The sequence below is a fragment of the Podarcis muralis genome, chromosome 6, assembly GCF_964188315.1.
Source record: "Podarcis muralis chromosome 6, rPodMur119.hap1.1, whole genome shotgun sequence".
Taxonomy (NCBI): Eukaryota; Metazoa; Chordata; class Lepidosauria; order Squamata; family Lacertidae; genus Podarcis; species Podarcis muralis.
This window is the reverse complement of record NC_135660.1, coordinates 34,173,944-34,191,862: the sequence shown is the minus strand read 5'-3', so window position 1 is coordinate 34,191,862 and position 17,919 is coordinate 34,173,944. Positions and strand designations below refer to the sequence as shown.

Genomic DNA, 17,919 nt, shown 5'->3' with positions numbered 1-17,919 from the left:
CATTCTCTCTTTGACATTATAAAGTGGTTGTCATGAACAAATGCTGGATCCAAGCTACGAAAGAAGCTAAGTTCAGCACATAGAGGGATGGAGAATGCTAGTAGGCCAGAGCAGGTAGGATGAAATCAGGAGGTGATTTCGCCCGGCCCTCCCACCCCACTCCACAAGAATGTGGGAAAGGAAATTGGAATGGGAGGGCAGTATCCAATTAACATGTCCCTTCAGTGCAAGGGGGGGTATGGCAGAGCAAAGGTGGGGGAGCTCCATTGTGCAAACAGGAGCCGTTACTTGAAGAGTGCCCAGAATCTCTTCAGCAAAGTAGGATTTACACATGGATCTCAAAACAAATGAAGATGTGCTGTTGTTTATCTTTCCATGATGAGATTCCCCCACCTGCACTCATCCTTCCACCTCTGCAATAAGAATCTTGAATTCATTTCCACCACTTTCATAAGCAGCATCAAGAGCCATTGTAAGGGGTTAAGTTTTGTCAAACCACTTGTAACACCAGCAACCGTTACAAATGATTCAATATCTATGTGAGTGGGTGGCAACCTTGTGTAAACAATCCAGATCCATTGTATTTATATTTTATGGGGGAAATTACTCAGATATGAAATGGTAAAGTTAAAAGGAAGCAAAGATGCACATATACAAGTGGCAAATCGCGTCAGGAGATATGAAGGCTATTTATAAACTCATGTTGAAGGCTTCAGTGAAGTGTGTCATTTCACCAATTGAAAACAAACAAAATACCAAACTGGATCAAGTCAATTTCACTATGGTTACAACAGCAAAGTTAAGGTGGCTTGCTATGAAATAAGAGAAGGCATTTGCAAAAAGAAGTACTAAATGAAGGTAATTGAAAAGGCCATGAATTCTGATGAATTCAATGTCAATTTGCAATAAAATGGGGGTGGGGAATCGAAGTGGAAGTTGGTCAAACAGTCGAGGGCTGTTTAATGTAGAAAAAAATATGACTAGGGGTGAGGGAAGATTGTGGCTTCATTAGGACGGCTCTTCAGTCCATCTTCCCAGTGTTTCCTTTCCGGCTGATTTTCACATTTTGTGTGATCTTCCACACAATTTAAATGTTTCCACAGCATTACACCTATTCTTCTTGATGTTGCTCTATCCTTTATTCTAAATCATGACTTTTCCATGAAATTGGCAATAGGTTGCCTTTAAAATTTACTGACCTGTCCACAGTGGCTATTGTTTGTGGAATTATTGTTCGGGGGAGTGGGTTGGGGAGAGAATTGCTTTTTAATCAGGTTTACTTTATAGACTCTTAGTCTCAATACTGGTAAATGGACTAATAATAATAATAATTTATTATTTATACCCCGCCCATCTGGCTGGGTTTCCCCAGCCACTCTGGGCGGCTTCCAACAGAATATTAAAATACAATAACCTATTAAACATTAAAAGCTTCCCTAAACAAGGCTGCCTTCAGATGTCTTCTAAAAGTCTGGTAGTTGTTGTTCTCTTTGACATCTGGTGGGAGGGCGTTCCACAGGGCAGGCGCCACTACCGAGAAGGCCCTCTGCCTGGTTCCCTGTAACTTGGCTTCTCGCAGTGAGGGAAGCGCCAGAAGGCCCTCGGCGCTGGACCTCAGTGTCCGGGCAGAACGATGGGGGTGGAGATGCTCCTTCAGGTATTATTATTATGTTAACATATTTACTTGCTCCAACACTGACTCAATCTTATCTTTACATCTGCCCTTTTAGTGTTAAATTTTAGTTTGCTCACCGTATAAAGACTCTTATTTCAAATAAATCATTTGCTTTTGTGGTGCATCTTCAGCAAAAGGAAAATGTTCATATGACTTGGACTACTGGAAATGCCATTTCCTTTAAAGGGCAAAGAACTGCCACCACCTTTGACTCAGAGGATGAGTCCCCCGCAGTACCTCTTTCTCCCCAGCCTTACAGAAGTCAAATACTGTACTGTAAAATAAGATTAGGGTCCTTTAACCACCCAGCCATTACCTCCAGGGAGGTAGTCTACTGCACTCCAGCCTATTTTGATCTGACTTTGACTTGCATTTGCCAAATTTCACTAGGATCTAGTTCTCCACTTAGATAAGCATCTTTGGAGGGAAATGTTTCAGCCAGAGGAGCCCCTTTGGAGCTGTCCAAGGTCCTGGTTGTTTCTGCCATGTACACACAGGTCCGGCTAATTGCCTGCTCGTTTACAAAAATCCACAAATCAGTTTTTCCTTTGTCTCTCTTTTGCTGGTTGGCTGCAGTCATTTCAGGAAGAAACCATGGAGAGAGGGGATAGGGAGATAGGACAATTCCTATATGAGAAATGATCCTATAGAAATCAATGGAAACCGTGGACTCATGCAAATGCTCATCTAACGAATGAATTCCAGGGAAAGCATTGTGTTCAGTAAGTGGGACCTGCATGTACCTTGATCTGACTTTGACTTGCCATTGGATGCAACACAACACACTGACACTCTGTCAAAAAGATTGAAAAATCCACTCACCTGCTTTATGGCACACAGCAGCTTCCCATAGCAGTAAACAATAATGATAAAAGGAAGGACAAGGCAAAAGACGAAGAGGCAAATTATGTAAGATACATTGTTAGCATCCCGTGAATGCCAGTTAACTGAACATGTCGTGCCTGGTCCTTCTGGTCCATAGCTACTCCATCCAAAAAGTGGTGGCAAGGTCCAGAATAAAGAATACATCCAGGACACGAAGATTCCCAGCCATACTTTCTTGTAGTTTGTGGCATCAGCTTCAGTTGTACCCATCATGGTGCAATAGCGTTCATACGAAAGCACAGCCAGGGATATAAGTGACACCGTACCTGTAAGGTAACAGCAGATTACTTTGTTTTATTTCGGACAACTGTTTTCTAAGTGAACAAGTGCATCTTATAAACAAGGCTTTGAGGGCTATGAAGAAACACCTTGAGCCATGAGACCCATCCATTAGCAAATTATTTCCTAAATGACCTTGGCCTCATATCTACTGTTCCTTCTCTACTTGTGCGATCATATTACAGTGATACCTCGGGTTACATACGCTTCAGGTTACACACTCTGCTAACCCAGAAATAGTGCTTCAGGTTAAGAACTTTGCTTCAGGATGAGAACAGAAATCGTGCTCCAGCAGCGCAGCAACAGCAGGAGGCCCCATTAGCTAAAGTGGTGCTTCAGGTTAATAACAGTTTCAGGTTAAGAACGGACCTCCGGAACGAATTAAGTACTTAACCCGAGGTATCAATGTATTGTGAGCAGGGAGTTGAACTAGGTGACCTCCAAAGTTCTTTCCAAGTATGGTTTTATGTTTGAAATCTAGAGAAGAATAGGACTGCTGAAGTAGTCAAGCCAGTTGTCCAGGTCGAGCCTGGCATGATCTCTTGCTAGACAAATTGCAGGTACGTAATATGTTGTCATGGAAACTAAATAGCTGACTGTGAATCTCAATATCTGGCCTTCTGAAGGGCTAGCAAATATCCCCTTCCCAACCAAATGTAATCAAGGTGTCTGTGTGTGACATGAGGAATAGGCTTGCAATGTGAGGCAGACAGGAAACAGCCTGTTTAAGTTGAGTGTTTCCATCTGTGTTCATCCTGCATGTGTGTAAATAAATGCAAATAGTGGTAAAGCAATGGTTCAGAGATCATTTGCATTCAGAATTGGTCTTGTAGCTAGCTTGACCTTTTAAAAACTACATAGTAAATTCTTGTAAATTATTATTCATCTGTTGCATTAATATCTTGCCTTTCTTCCATGATGAAACTGAAGGTGCTATATATTACAACAGCATTTTTTGTCCAGGCACTTACCAGACCCAGGGCTGCAAGTTCCTGTATTACAGGGGTAAAGATTCTGTGCTGCTCCAAATGCTATTGGACTCCAACTCTCACAATCCCTGACCACTGGACATGCCAGCGGGGGCTGATAGAAGTTGTAGTCCATCACACTGTGGCCACCGGGTTCCCCATCTGTTTTAGATTATACATAAAATGGAGGCAAGAGAGTCTCTTTCTATCTCCTTATTCTTCCAAATAGTCTGCAGAAGAACAACTCTTCTCACGCACCAGCAGAGGTGTGCTTCCACATTTTCATGTCTAAAGATTGCAATGTAGTACAGTGGTACCTCAGGTTAAGTACTTAATTCATTCCGGAGGTCCGTACTTAACCTGAAACTGTTCTTAACCTGAAGCACCACTTTAGCTAATGGGGCCTCCTGCTGCTGCTGCGCCGCCAGAGCACGATTTCTGTTCTCATCCTGAAGCAAAGTTCTTAATCAGAAGCACTATTTCTGACTTACCGGAGTCAGTAACCTGAAGCGTATTGTCAGGGAACTGCCATCGGAAGGACAGGAGGTGGAAGGGCTCACAGAGGTTGGGAGAGACTTAGCAGCTGAAGAGGGAACCAGCAGGGGGAGAGAAGGAGCTCCGAGGGAAAGTGAGTCGGAGGGATGGCTCAGAGACACTTCCAGCGAAAACAGTGGGGAGGTGTCAGGACCTCCTATAGGGACACCCACTCCTCGCCGGAAACTGTCGCGCCGAGAGTCCAGAAGACGCGTTTCCGTTAAGGAGCTTTTATGCTGGAAGAGATTCCGTAAGCGCCCACTGTCGGATTCTGCTAGCGACTGACGGAGCCATGCTTAAGGGGCTCCGTTATGGACAGAGGTTTGTGGACTTAACCAAACTCTGAGGGACTAGGATTTTAAGCACAAGCAGCTCATCATCCCATCACACGTATGTAACCTGAAGCATATGTAACCTACAGTACCACTGTACTTAATTCGTCCCGGAGGTCCGTTCTTAACCTGAAACTGTTCTTAACCTGAAACACCACTTTAGCTAATGGGGCCTCCTGCTGCCACTGCGCCGCCACTGCACGATTTCTGTTCTCATCCTGTAGCAAAGTTCTTAACCCGAGGTACTATTTCTGGGTTAGCAGAGTCTGTAACCTGAAGAGTATGTAACCCGAGGTACCACTGTATCTATGCGCACTCAATATGCAAAACTATGCATTCAGAATACTAGCATATTGCAAGTTTTATGTATTTGGAAGTCTGCAGATCACCCAGGAGGCATTTTCTCACACCATTGAGACAGCAGGAAAAACTTGCTGAAGTCAGTGCACAATTACATATTTATGTTTCTTAAAAACCAAAAAATCAGACTCGAGAGGCTCATTATTTAACATCACATCATTCCTGCACATGCTAAATGGATGCCATACCTACTGCAATTATCACAGGCATCAGTTATCACAGGCATCATACATGGTATCATGGGCATCCCCTTCAAATGTGTATGTAAGTTGGCCAGCTTTATTCATAGGAAGTATCAGGATAAAGGTAAGAAGTTGTTTCCCATAATGCTGGTAAAATTGATGTGGATGTTTCCAAATCCTACTGAGGTAGGAGATGCAAAGAAAAATGAGTGTGCATGCCAATAACTTTCATTCAAATACAGATGAAAAACAATTCTTGCACTCACACCATCTATCAGTCTAGGGTTGCAAACAGTGATTGGTTCACCCATATTTTCCCTAGAAAATTTCCCTTCTCGGTAGTGGCGCCCGCCCTGTGGAAAGCCCTCCCATCAGATGTCAAGGAAATAAACAACTATCTGACATTTGGAAGACATCTGAAGGCAGCCCTGTTTAGGGAAGTTTTTAATGTTTGATGTTTTATTGAGTTTTTAATATTTTGTTGAAAGCCACCCAGAGTGGCTGGGGAAACCCAGCCAGATCGGCGGGTAGAAATAAATTGTTATTATTATTATTAGAGCCCAGAATAATGAGATTAAAACTGAGCCAACTCCAGACTGGGTCAGAGGCAGATTTGGCCCTGTTGGCCATTGAAGACATTCTATTCCTGGGACTAGCAGCCTCCATCCCTGTTTCAGCTTTCCTAGAAACCCTTCTCACCTTCATGTTGCTGGAACTGAGGTGCTGCTTGGAGCAAAATTTAAAAGTGCTGGGAACAAGGCTATTGATTAAATTTCCCATGGTTCTTAGCAATATATTCCTCTTATCCAAGACCACAGCTGTAGCCATGGCATTTGTCTGAGTCGTCCACACTGCTTCCCATGTACTAGTAAGCTGCAAAAAGAAAGTCATGAGGGCAATGGCTCCAGAGAACATTGGGACAATTTCAAAATTGGCCAGACTCCAGAGTGTGTAGTTCAATCCAAAATGGATCTGAGCAGGACTGGATACCTGAAATCTACTGACTAACCCCTTTCCCTTCCCCTAGATTTATTGGAGATTTACCATCAATATTTTTTAAATAGCCAGTTCAATATCAATAAAGTAAGTTGGAGGCAGAGACTGTTTACTAACTTAATTGAATTTTGTAGAAAGGCTTTGGCACACAAAGCAAGCTTATCACGGGAACTTCTTCGTCTTTTGTTTTTCAGGATGCCCAGAAGAAAGGCAGAAAAGGAGGAAGAAGGTTGTATACAGATAATGTCTCTAGATAAGAAATCTATGGATTTTTTTACAAGCTTTCCCAACATTACTTTATCAGCTAGGATGTTCTGTGTCAACAAAAAAGGAAACATCAAATGTCCCAGGGTCTAGGGAATGTCCCTTGACTGCACTTGCAGGCACAATAGCTCAAGGACCCCCTCTCCCCAGGTGAACCAACCCAAATCCTGCAATCATCAGCTGAGGCCCTTCTTCATGAACCTCCTCCATGAGAGGTCCGGGGGGGGCAACATTTGTACCTCAGGTATTTTTGCCTAGCTGGAATGTGTCCCTTGGACTTTGATAATGCATCTTGCTTATCTGCGTGGACAGAGGTGCCAATTTGAATAAAATGGGGGGGGGGGGCAGATAAGCCCTGCATAAGCGATCACATGACAAGGTGCGCACACAACATTTGAATTGCAAAGCATATCATTTTGGGGGGGGAGCGTAAATATTTGGGGGGGCAAGACCCCTCAGCCCCTAGGAGTTGGCTCCTATGTGCATGGAAAAGGGGGTCTGGAAATATGTATAGAAGCCAGGCTACTATGGAAAGGTAAAATTTAACAGCAGTTGCTCCACTTACTTTTGCCTCTCCCCCCCCCCCCAGCCCTTGGCTCTTGTAACATTTCCCAGAAAGGAAGGTGCCACTCATGCTGAAAAAGATTCCCCACTCCTTGATTACAGGGAATTTTGGAGTACTAGGTAAAGGTAAAGGGACCCCTGACCATTAGGTTCAGTCGCAGACGACTCTGGGGTTGCAGCACTCATCTCGCTTTATTGGCCGAGGGAGCAGCATACAGCTTCCAGGTCATGTGGCCAGCATGACTAAGCCGCTTCTGGCGAACCAGAGCAGTGCACAGAAATGCTGTTTACCTTCCCACCAGAGTGGTACCTATTTATCTACTTGCACTTTGATGTGCTTTCGAACTGCTAGGTGGGCAGGAGCAGGGACCAAGCAATGGGAGCTCACCCCGTCATGGGGATTTGAACCGCCGACCTTCTGATCAGCAAGCCCTAGGCTCAGTGGTTTAACCCACATAAATATGTATAACTATATATATCACTTTTGGAAAGGGTCATTTTGCTTTCACTTATGAAAAAGTGCAACATGTATGAAAACATGCACAGCTACTACAACAGAAAACTCACTCTAAAGACATTATTCTGCTAAATATGTTGCTAAATCTAACTAGGCAAGCTGTCAGTCTCTAAGAGTACACCATGCAACTAGACTGTCAATAATAATGGCTTATTTGATTGTCTGATTCAAATGCCACTTTTTTGAAGGGGGAGAAATAACTGTTTCACCTCCGTACTGAAATTCTGTGAGAGCTGCTGGCATTCACTAAACAAAATTGCTTTGTCTATATACTGTTTAGGCTGTAAAAAGACCTTTAAAGAAATTTTCTTTTTCTTTAAAAAAAAGGTTCTGTCTGTAAATGGCAGGTCATATGTTGCAAAGGGTGTAGATAAATGGTAATTAATAATTTTTAGAAATGGCAAACATAATTATTAATTTATTGTGGTCAGCAGACCCAAAAGAAAAAGAGGAAACACAATTTTCATAAACACTGTTCTATGCTGGCCTTGTCATCTATAACATGTTCATCTTGATTCTGAGAGGTTGTCTGGTATGACGCAGACATTACTGACAGGTCAAGATTCAAAGGCTTTGCTCTTTCAAGTTGCAATTTTGATAATGCAGTTCATTTAGGAGTATGTGTGCAAGAGACAGCTGCGATTCAAGGTTAAGGTGCAATGACTAACGCTCTTGTTCACTGGTGCAAAATAAGCCACAAAATATATAACAAAAGCTGCAATCCTTGCACTTTTTTGGGAGCAAGTCCCACTGAAATAAGATCAACAAAGTCCCACATCTTCTTTGAAGGACTCCAAGAGGAGCAAAAGGTCAGGAGGGGATGGATGCTAGAGCATTGTTCCACAGCTCCTAAGCATCATCATCCACCCAACAAATGGAGAAGCAAAAGTTTTGGCACACTGGGAGGACCAAGAGGACCAAGGGTATGTGATGATCACTGGATTTGTTGGATCATGGGAAGAGCTTGTCTCTAGCTGTCATGGCAGTTACCCTCAGGTCCTCACAGTGACTGGTCATAAGATCTAAGAACTGTAAGACATACATTTGTGCATCAGTTCCCTGTTTTGGAGCACCTCTGGATTCCTCCAATGTGACATTGCAAACAGTTTGTTTCTTTTTAATATCTATATATTGCTACTATGCTATATAAGTGCTAGAGGCAATGTGCAATGAAATGCACAAAATACATGACATGTTAGTCAAAATCTCCCTCCAAGTTGTCACCTGCTCTATTATTATTGTTTCCATGCTTGCAATGTGCTGTTAAAAAAAAAAGTTTCCCTCAATTATCCACATGTCTACAAAACACTTGCCATGCAACTTTTCCACATTAGGCAAGAGTTTGCCTCCCAGTTGCTTCTCATCGGTGTCTCTGTCAGGTGCAGAGGTTAACTTTCAGAACAGAAATGTTTCTGAGCAGCTTTGAGAAAACTGTTGTCTGCCAGGAGCTCAGATATCATGGTGAACATTCAGCTACATCTGTGTGCAAATGAAGCCGTACAGTGAGAGCCTATTCATGGCTGCTCAGAAGTAAGTCCCACTGAGTCCAAAAGTTGTTTCATAGGGCAGGGGTTCCCAAACTGTGCTCTGTGGACTATGAGCTTTATTCAGGTGGTCTGCAGCGTCTGCATTGAATATTCATACTGATTTTTAATTGTATTTGTATTGCTTATTTCATCCCTTGTATTTTATTGTATTACAATTTGAATTCTGTGGGATGCAAATTGTAATAATATAATATAAAATAATAATTTTATACACACACACACACCCCGCCCATCTGGCTGGGTTTCACCAACCACTCTGGGCAGCTTTCAACAAAATATTAAAAATTCAATAACACATCAAATGTTAAAAACTTCCCTAAACAGGGCTGCCTTCAGATGTCTTCTAAAAGTCAGGTAGTTATTTATTCCCTTGACATCTGATGGGAGGGCGTTCCACAGGGTGGGAGCCACTACTGAAAAGGTCTCTCTGTCTGGTTCCCTGTAATTTCACTTCTCTCAGTAAGGGAACCACCAGAAGGCCCTCAGAGCTAGACTTCAGAATGATGAGGGTTCAGCTTGATGGGTTCCAAGTCACACACAGGCATTCAAAATGGAGGGGATGATCCCTCAAACACTTCCTCAGAGTCACTGCAGTCAATGGAGCTTTGATTAGGTCATCCTTCCATAGCCTGATGCCCTCAAGATGTTTTGGTCATTGGCTGTGCCAGCTGGGACTGATGAGAATTGTAATTGAAAATATCTGAAGGGGACTGAGCTGGAGAAAGCAGCCAGATTTTGTCTCAGCTGCTGTTTCTGAGGCTGTGATCCCAAAAACATCCCTACAAGACAGCAAGTCCTACTGAATTTAGTGGGACCTGTTTAGTAGGCTTGATGATTGGAAGGTCAGCGGTTCGAATCCCCATGACAGGGTGAGCTCCCGTTGCTCGGTCCCAGCTCCTACCCACCTAGCAGTTCAAAAGCACATCAAAGTGCAAGTAGATAAAGAGGTACTGCTCTGGCGGGGAGGTAAACGGCGTTTCCATGCACTGCTCTGGTTTCGGTGTTCCGTTGCACCAGAAGCGGCTTAGTCATGCTGGCCACATGACCCAGAAAAACTGTCTGCGGTCAAACACCAGCTCCCTTGGTCAGTAAAGTGAGATGAGTGCCACAACCCTAGAGTCGTCCGTGACTGGACTTAACTGTCAGGGGTCCTTTACCTTTACCTTTTTACTCCACCTGAGTCAACATGCTTTGGATTGAACTATGAGCCACCATGATGGGCAGCCTAACTTTCTTCCACTCAACAAATTTTTATTATTTAGTCAGTTCATTTATATACCATCTTTTCATCTGAGAAGTGTATATGGTTCTCCCTCTCTTCATTTTCTCTTCACAGCAACCCTGCGAGGTAGGTAGGTTAGGCTGAGAGGCAGTAACTGGCCCAAGGCCACCTAGTGAGCTTCATGGTTGAGTGAGGATTTGAACCCTGTTCTATCAGGTCCTAGTCTGACACACTAACCACTACACCATGCTGGTGTATGCCAAGTGTTTTGCAGCTTTCCCTTACATTGAAAGTTATTTAATATGGATGGAGCATGAAAAGTTTGAAGAAGTCCACTCCAGCCACTGAAATGTGCTAGTATGAAAAACCTACACACGCTAACCATGGATAGCAGCGTTTTCTAAATTGCTTGGAAATATTCCAGCAGCAGTCAGGGACCTGCCTCTCACTTGCCTCTCATTAGCTCCTTTCTAAGGTATCAAGGTTAAATGTCAAATACTAAAATACAACCTGGATTCCTAACAAAGAAACTAATGAGAGGCAAGCAGGAAGCAGATCCTTGCCTGGTGCAGAAACTGTGCATAAAAGCCTTTTTGAAGGAGGTTGGTTTTGAAGTGTATTTTGAAAACAGAAACCAAATAAGAATGTGTACCTACTGAAAACATTTGATTAGGTCAGAAATCAGAGCACCCGGGAGGATAGGAGCATGCTCTGGTGAAGCCAGTCTGGATAGCGTCAGAAGCATGGAAAGGTGTTAGAAAGAGAACAGCAGTCTCTCTCCGCTGTGCTCTGCTGCTGATTTGATAAAAGGAAACATATTGTCACATCCTAAGGATGAGCTCCCAGAAACAGAGGGAATATTAATAAAATATATTGGTGAAGAGGAAATGATGCCTATTTTTAACATCTGAAAACAAGGTGGGTAGAAATCATGATTCACAGAAAGATCCCAATAAATAAAAGTCTGTCTGCACAGACAACAAGAAGAAAAAGAAAGAAAAAACACCACCCTGGTTGTAATTTACTTCCCAGTGCTTGGAGAGTTGGGATTGCAATGACCACCTCTACTTGTTCTCTGCTTCAAAAGAAGAAAATGGGGGAATCATCCTTGTTCATCTAGATCAGTGTTAAACTTTGACCTTATAGATGTGCAAAGATATTGCTTTTTTCTGGATAAAACTTGGAGGCACACCTCACTCTTCTTCGCAAAAGATGCTTATGCATTTTCTTAATCTGCTCCCAGGACTGCAGACAGACAACTGCCAGATAACCAGGGTGGGACCAGTGGGTGTTTAAGTTAGTACTGTGGGTGTGCTATCATCTGCCTGATCAAAATGCCTAGGGAGATATTGAGATGAAGGATGAAATGAAGGAAGCATTCAAAAGAGGGAATGTTGCAGTTACGAGTGACTTCAGCTATCCTCACAAAGATTGGCTTCTTAAGTGCTCCGGTAACAACAAAGAGATAAAATCTCTAGCTACCCAAATGACTGTGCCTTAGAAATTTCCTGATTAAGCTTAGCAGTCATGGAATAAGAGGAGGGGTACTCTCCTGGATCAGACATTGGTTAAACAGCAAGAAGCAGAAATTAGGAATAAACAGCAAATGCAATTCAATGTAAGAAAGTATAAAGTGCCTGCCTGACCAAAAAAGTATTAATTTCACATATACGCTCATTGGGACTGAACTGATAGCGACAGACCTTGGGGTCATAGTGGATAGCTCGATAAAGACATCAACCCAATTTGCAGCAGCTGTGAAAAAGGCAAAGGACATGCTAGGGATCATTAGGTAAGGCACTGAAAATAAAGCTGCTAATATCAAAATACTGTTATACGAATCTATGATGTGACTGTATTTGGAATACTGTGCAGACTTCTGGTCACCTCACCTGAAAAAGGATATTGTAAAGTAGGAAAAAGTTCAGAAAACAGCAATGCAAATGGTTAAGGGGATGTGTGAATGGATTTCCTCTATGAAGAAAGGTTGCAACGTCTGGGACTTTTAGTTTACAGGAAAAGTGAATAAGAGGCAGAATTGCAAAAGTTTATAAAAACTATGTATGGCATGGAGAAAGTGGGTTTAGTAAAAGTTTTCTCCTCTCATAAGACTAGAGCTCATGGGCATCCTGAGAAGCTGAATGTTGGAAGATTCAGCACCGACAAAAGAAAGCGTTTCAACATAATGAAACTATGGAACTCACTGCCACAGGAAGCAGTTATGCCCACCAACTTGGATAGAGTTAAAAAGAGGGAAAGAGGCATCATGGTTAGAGTGTTTCATTCAAATCCCCACATAGCCATGAAACTTATGGTATGATCTTGGGAGCAGACTCTCTCTCTTGCCTAACCTACCTCAGAAACTTGTTATGAGAACAAAGTATGTGTGAGATGGAGGAGCCATCTCTGCCATCTTGAGGTCCTTGAAGGAGGAGTGGGCTATAGACGCCATAGTGATAGAGATATTTATTGCCTCACTTGGAATAATGTTTACATTTTGGGTTGCCACATCTCAGAAAGGATATTGCAGAGTTGGAGAAAGCGGGGAAAACGACAATAACAAGGATCAAAGGATCTGAAGCAGTGCTTTTTTTTCTAGAAAAAGAGGTGCCAGAGCTCACCACGGACTTCTCCCTCGTTCTCTTCAAATGGCAATGGCACCCACCTGAGAGGTGCCAGAGCTGAGCTCTGGTGAGCTCCAGCTGGGGGGGGGGAGCCCTGATCTGAAATAACACTTAGGGTGGCCACATGCAAAAGAGGCAGAGCTCCTGTGCTTTTAATACTTGAGCAAAACAGAGAATTTTGATAGATGCTGCTTGAATAATGAGTAATGGGAGGACATTATAGAGGTGTCTGGGACCTATGGTCAACCAATGAAGCTGAATGAAAGACAAGCCAGAGGAGATATTTCTTCACACAGTGTGTAGTTAAATTATGGAATTTGCTCCACCAGCTAAAATGGCTTTGAAGGATGTTTCAACAAATGCATGGAGAATAACGCTACCAGTGGCTGCTATGATATTACATCCAGGATCAGAAATGAGGCAGCATATCTCTAAACTCCAGTTGCAGGGAACAATAGCAGGACAGGCTGTTGCCCTCATCTCCTGCTTGCTTGCAAGTTTCTGGCTGGTTACTATGGGAAACAAGATGCTGGACTAGATAGAAATTGGGGTCTGATCCATCAGGGCTCTTACACTTTCAACAGAAATCCAGCCAGAATGCATTGTTGATTGGCACAACTGAGACATAGTGCACAAAGCCACACTTAAAGGAGAACAGCAGCAAAACCTTCAGGGCCACCAACCAGACTCTTTACAAAGTACTGTAACTTGCAAAAGAAGCATAAGACCACATCTGAAATACGGGCAAGAAGGAGAGGTCGTCAAAAGCTTTCTCAATGATACCTGGGGAAAGTTTGAAATTTCTAGGCCAAGCAGTTTCTCCATGAAAACATGACATATGCAAAGGAGAAGAAGCCTCAGACGTCTTTTCAAAGTGTACATTTAGTGTTGTTGTTTCATAACCACCCTCACTCAGCAGCAGGGATCTCCTGTCTCTGACAGTGGCTTTGCTCTTGAAGCACAAACTGTATGTGTGAGAGAAAGCGTGCAATGTGGTTTTTAAGAGAGAGCAATAAGCTAAAGAACACCGCTTCAAAACCTATCTCTGTCCTGAACATACTGGCTAGTTTCATGAAGAAGAAGAAGAAGAAGAAGAAGAAGAAGAAGAAGAAGAAGAAGAAGAAGAAGAGTAGTTTGGATTTGATATCCTGCTTTATCACTACCCGAAGGAGTCTCAAAGCAGCTAACATTCTCCTTTCCCTTCCTCCCCCACAACAAACACCCTGTGAGGTGAGTGGGGCTGAGAGACTTCAGAGAAGTGTGACTAGCCCAAGGTCACCCAGCAGCTGCATGTGGAGGAGCGGAGACACAAACCTGGTTCACCAGATTACGAGTCTACCGCTCTTAACCACTACACCACACTACCTCTCATGAAATGAAAGCCATTTTCTTGCTGTCTCAACCACCACCACCACCACTATCCATTATAGGGATAATAATACTGAGCTGGGTGATACACTGTACAGAGCAATATAAATGTGACTATTAGCAGGTTTTTAATTTTTGTATTGGAGCTGGTTGGAAGCATCAAGTGATTCCATGCTGGAAGTTATGGGTATTAATTATGATGTGGAACCATGATCACTCCCTTGAGTATAACCAATGGAACTGAATTTTTGCATTGAGTTTTAGACATAAAATGAAGACAAGGAGATCAGTAGCATGACAAAATAGCAACAGAAGGGCGGGTAAAATGAACAAATATGGCAAAAGCGCAAACCAAAACACTACATTGCTCTTAAACACTTCACAGGGGACCCAAACTGAAGTTATTAAGGCTGCAATCCTACACCAAAATACATAACCATACAGTGGTACCTTGTGTTACGTACTTAATCCGTTCCGGAGGTCCGTTCATAACCGGAAACTGCTCATAACATGAGGCGCGCTTTTGCTAATGGCGCCTCCCGCTGCTGCCATGCCACCAGGGCGCGACTTCCGCTCACATCCCGGGGCAAAGTTCACAACAAGGGGCATCTACTTCTGGGTTAGCGGAGCACGTAACCCAAAGCATTTATAAGGGGGACGGTATATAACACGAGGTACCACTGTATTTGCATCCTTCAGCTCTTTAGACATATACTCGAGCCCCCAAATGCTAAACTTTGCTACAAAATAACTGAGATTCTATGCAATTCTATGCATGTCTACTCAGAAGCAAGTTAATAGGGGCAGACCATCAGAGAGTCATGCTGTCATTCCCCACCTACCATAATAGTCTAAAGCCCCCTTCATCCTCTATTTGCAATACTATAGCTAATCACAAATCCCAGGACTCCCTTACTGAAACAGAAGGACAGCTGCAGACTTGTCAATGCAGGAATACAGCTCCATTACCTTTTTACTGTTCCCTTTGTAGTCCCAGCTATTCAACCTAGTCCTGTTTTCACCTAGTTCCAAACCTAGTTCCAAAAACTTTCATTGCTTTATAGGTAGATAGATGATAGATAGATAGATAGATAGATAGAGATAGATGATAGATAGATAGATAGATAGATAGATAGATAGATAGATGATAGATAGATAGATAGATAGATAGATAGATAGATAGATAGATAGATAGATAGATAGATGATAGATAGATAGATGATAGATAGAGATAGATAGATGATAGATAGATAGATAGATAGATGATAGATAGATAGATAGATAGATGATAGATAGATGATAGATAGATGATAGATAGATAGATAGATAGATAGATAGATAGATAGATAGATGATAGATAGATGATAGATTAGATAGATAGATAGATGATAGATAGATAGATGATAGAGATAGATTAGATATAGATAGATAGATAGATAGATAGATAGATAGATGATAGATGATAGATATAGATAGATGATAGATAGATAGATAGATAGATAGATAGATTAGATAGATAGATAGATGATAGAGATAGATAGATTAGATATAGATAGATGATAGATAGATAGATAGATAGATAGATGATAGATGATAGATATAGATAGATGATAGATAGATAGATATAGATAGATATAGATAGATAGATAGATAGATAGATAGATAGATAGATAGATAGATAGATGATAGATAGATAGATATAGATAGATGATAGATAGATAGATGATAGATAGATGATAGATAGATAGATAGATAGATAGATAGATAGATAGATAGATGATAGATACATGATAGATACATGATAGATAGATAGATGATAGATAGAGGCGATCCTTGTTTTTGCTCTCAGCATATAATACTTTTGACTATGTTATTTACACTCCATCATCACCAGAGTCCTTTGCATGTTTAATCTAAAGCACTCTTGCCCATCCTAGTGCCTTCCCAAAGTTTTGGACTGCAACTCCCATCATTCCAGGCTATTGACTATGCTGGCTGGGACTGGTGGAAGTTGTAGTCCAAAACATCTGAAGGGTATCAGGTTGGGGTCTATAGGACTTCTGGTACTTCTATGCACCTGTGTGTGCACTCACTCACTCACACGTGCACACACGCACACGCACACACACATCACCTCTCATCCAAATAATGCACTTAACTTGTAAATAAAGGGAATAAGGTGTCCCTCAACTGTGTTCCTTCAAATTCAGAGTCCTCCACACTTACAGAACTTCATCTCCTCCAACCAGCCCCACCACAAGCCCTTTACCAACTCTGGTCTTTATGATCTAGTTTGTTGTTGGTACCTCAAAGAGGCTGTAAGGCAGCATCCAGAGACCTAAGCTGCACTGAACCTCCTTCTGAGATGATGCAAAGCTTTCTAAAGAAAATGCACACCGAGTTAGCAGGCAATAGATGGGATCTGCTCAGTAGGCAAGCCCCTGACTGGGTCCAAGCCACAGAGAAGAAGTGAAGGAAGCATGCTCCTAGACAGGTGCAGGACAACAAAGTGGTACTTACCAAACAAGGTGTTGGCAAAGCCATACCACACGCAGCCGGCTGGCCCTATGAGCCATCTTCCCTGAGTGCTGGCCGCAAAGCTGAAAGGGGTACCCACAATGCACACCATCAGGTCACTCACTGAAATGTTCATCAGCAGCAAGTTAATCGGAGACCGCAGCACTTTGTTTCGGCAGAAAAGTACCAGGACCAGGAGATTATTTAGGAAACCCAGAATCCCAATGATGCCAAGGCAGATGGCTGTGACTAGGTGGCCCGTGGGACTCAGATGATGCTCTTGGCCATATCTGTGGTTGTTGCTGCCGCCGCCGTTACTGCTGCACCAGACACTGTTAACACCACTGCAACTGGAGCTGATGCTCGGCACAGTCATCTCAGTAAGGCTCCTTCCAGATCTCCTTCAGCTGCCTGGCTAAGCATTGCAGGACCAGCAGAGGAAAATTCTCTTAAGCAGACACAGATATATACACACACACAAGACCCTTGAAAGAAGATAGAGAAGCCTTCACTGTGTTACATCTTTTTTCTTTCTTTTCTTTCTTTCTCGTAATGTTTTCAAATTCGGTGAACGGTAACATCAATGAGTTAAAATGTACCGGGATTTCTTTCAGCGATGCTCCACCATGTGGCCAAGCGGAGACCGCTTGTTTCTGCTTGCTTCACTCATTGTCTGAGGCACCGTACTGAATCCCCAACATTAACCGTTGCAACCTGAAAAATAAAATGTAGGTCAGGGAAACGTACATACAAGGGACTGGTTCTAATATCGGGGGATGAGCAATATATAATGACAAGGTGAAAGAATGGAGGAGGGGTCTATTTTAACCCCCCGGTGCTCAGTGGCATGTGTCTGATTGAGAGGCTGCCTTCTTTTCCCTTTCAGCACTTCTCAGGTTGTGACAGCTCCTCAGATCACTGAAGTTTCAAGCAAGGCTACAGAATTCTGTAAATGGTTCCATCTGGGGATGAGAAAGGTCTGGGTGCTTTAGGATTTATGTGTCAAATGAAATCTATAGGTCTCCCCACCCCCTCATAATTCTATAATGACACACACAAAAAGACAGGGAACTTGTGTTCTTATA

At 42.7% G+C, this 17,919-nt stretch overlaps 1 protein-coding gene across 1 annotated transcript; it reads right to left on the bottom strand.

The window, feature by feature from the left end:
• Positions 1–257: 257 nt before the first annotated feature.
• On the bottom strand, positions 258–17,594 carry LOC114598137 (opsin-3-like). Its single transcript, XM_028731845.2, has 2 exons — positions 16,838–17,594; positions 258–2,826 (listed from the first exon to the last, which is right to left on the bottom strand). The coding sequence occupies exons 1-2, from the start codon at positions 17,208–17,210 to the stop codon at positions 2,363–2,365; spliced, it is 837 nt and encodes a 278-aa protein (XP_028587678.2). The 5' UTR covers positions 17,211–17,594; the 3' UTR covers positions 258–2,362.
• Between the last annotated feature and the right edge of the window lie 325 nt (positions 17,595–17,919).

Excerpts from the sequence above, each read along its gene's own strand:
- LOC114598137 (XM_028731845.2), bottom strand. The coding sequence starts at position 17,210 with ATGACTGTGCCGAGCATCAGCTCCAGTTGCAGTGGTGTTAACAGTGTC. Across the intron at positions 2,827-16,837 it reads CTTTGCCAACACCTTGTTTG|GTACGGTGTCACTTATATCC; the intron begins GTAAGTACCACT and ends GTTACCTTACAG.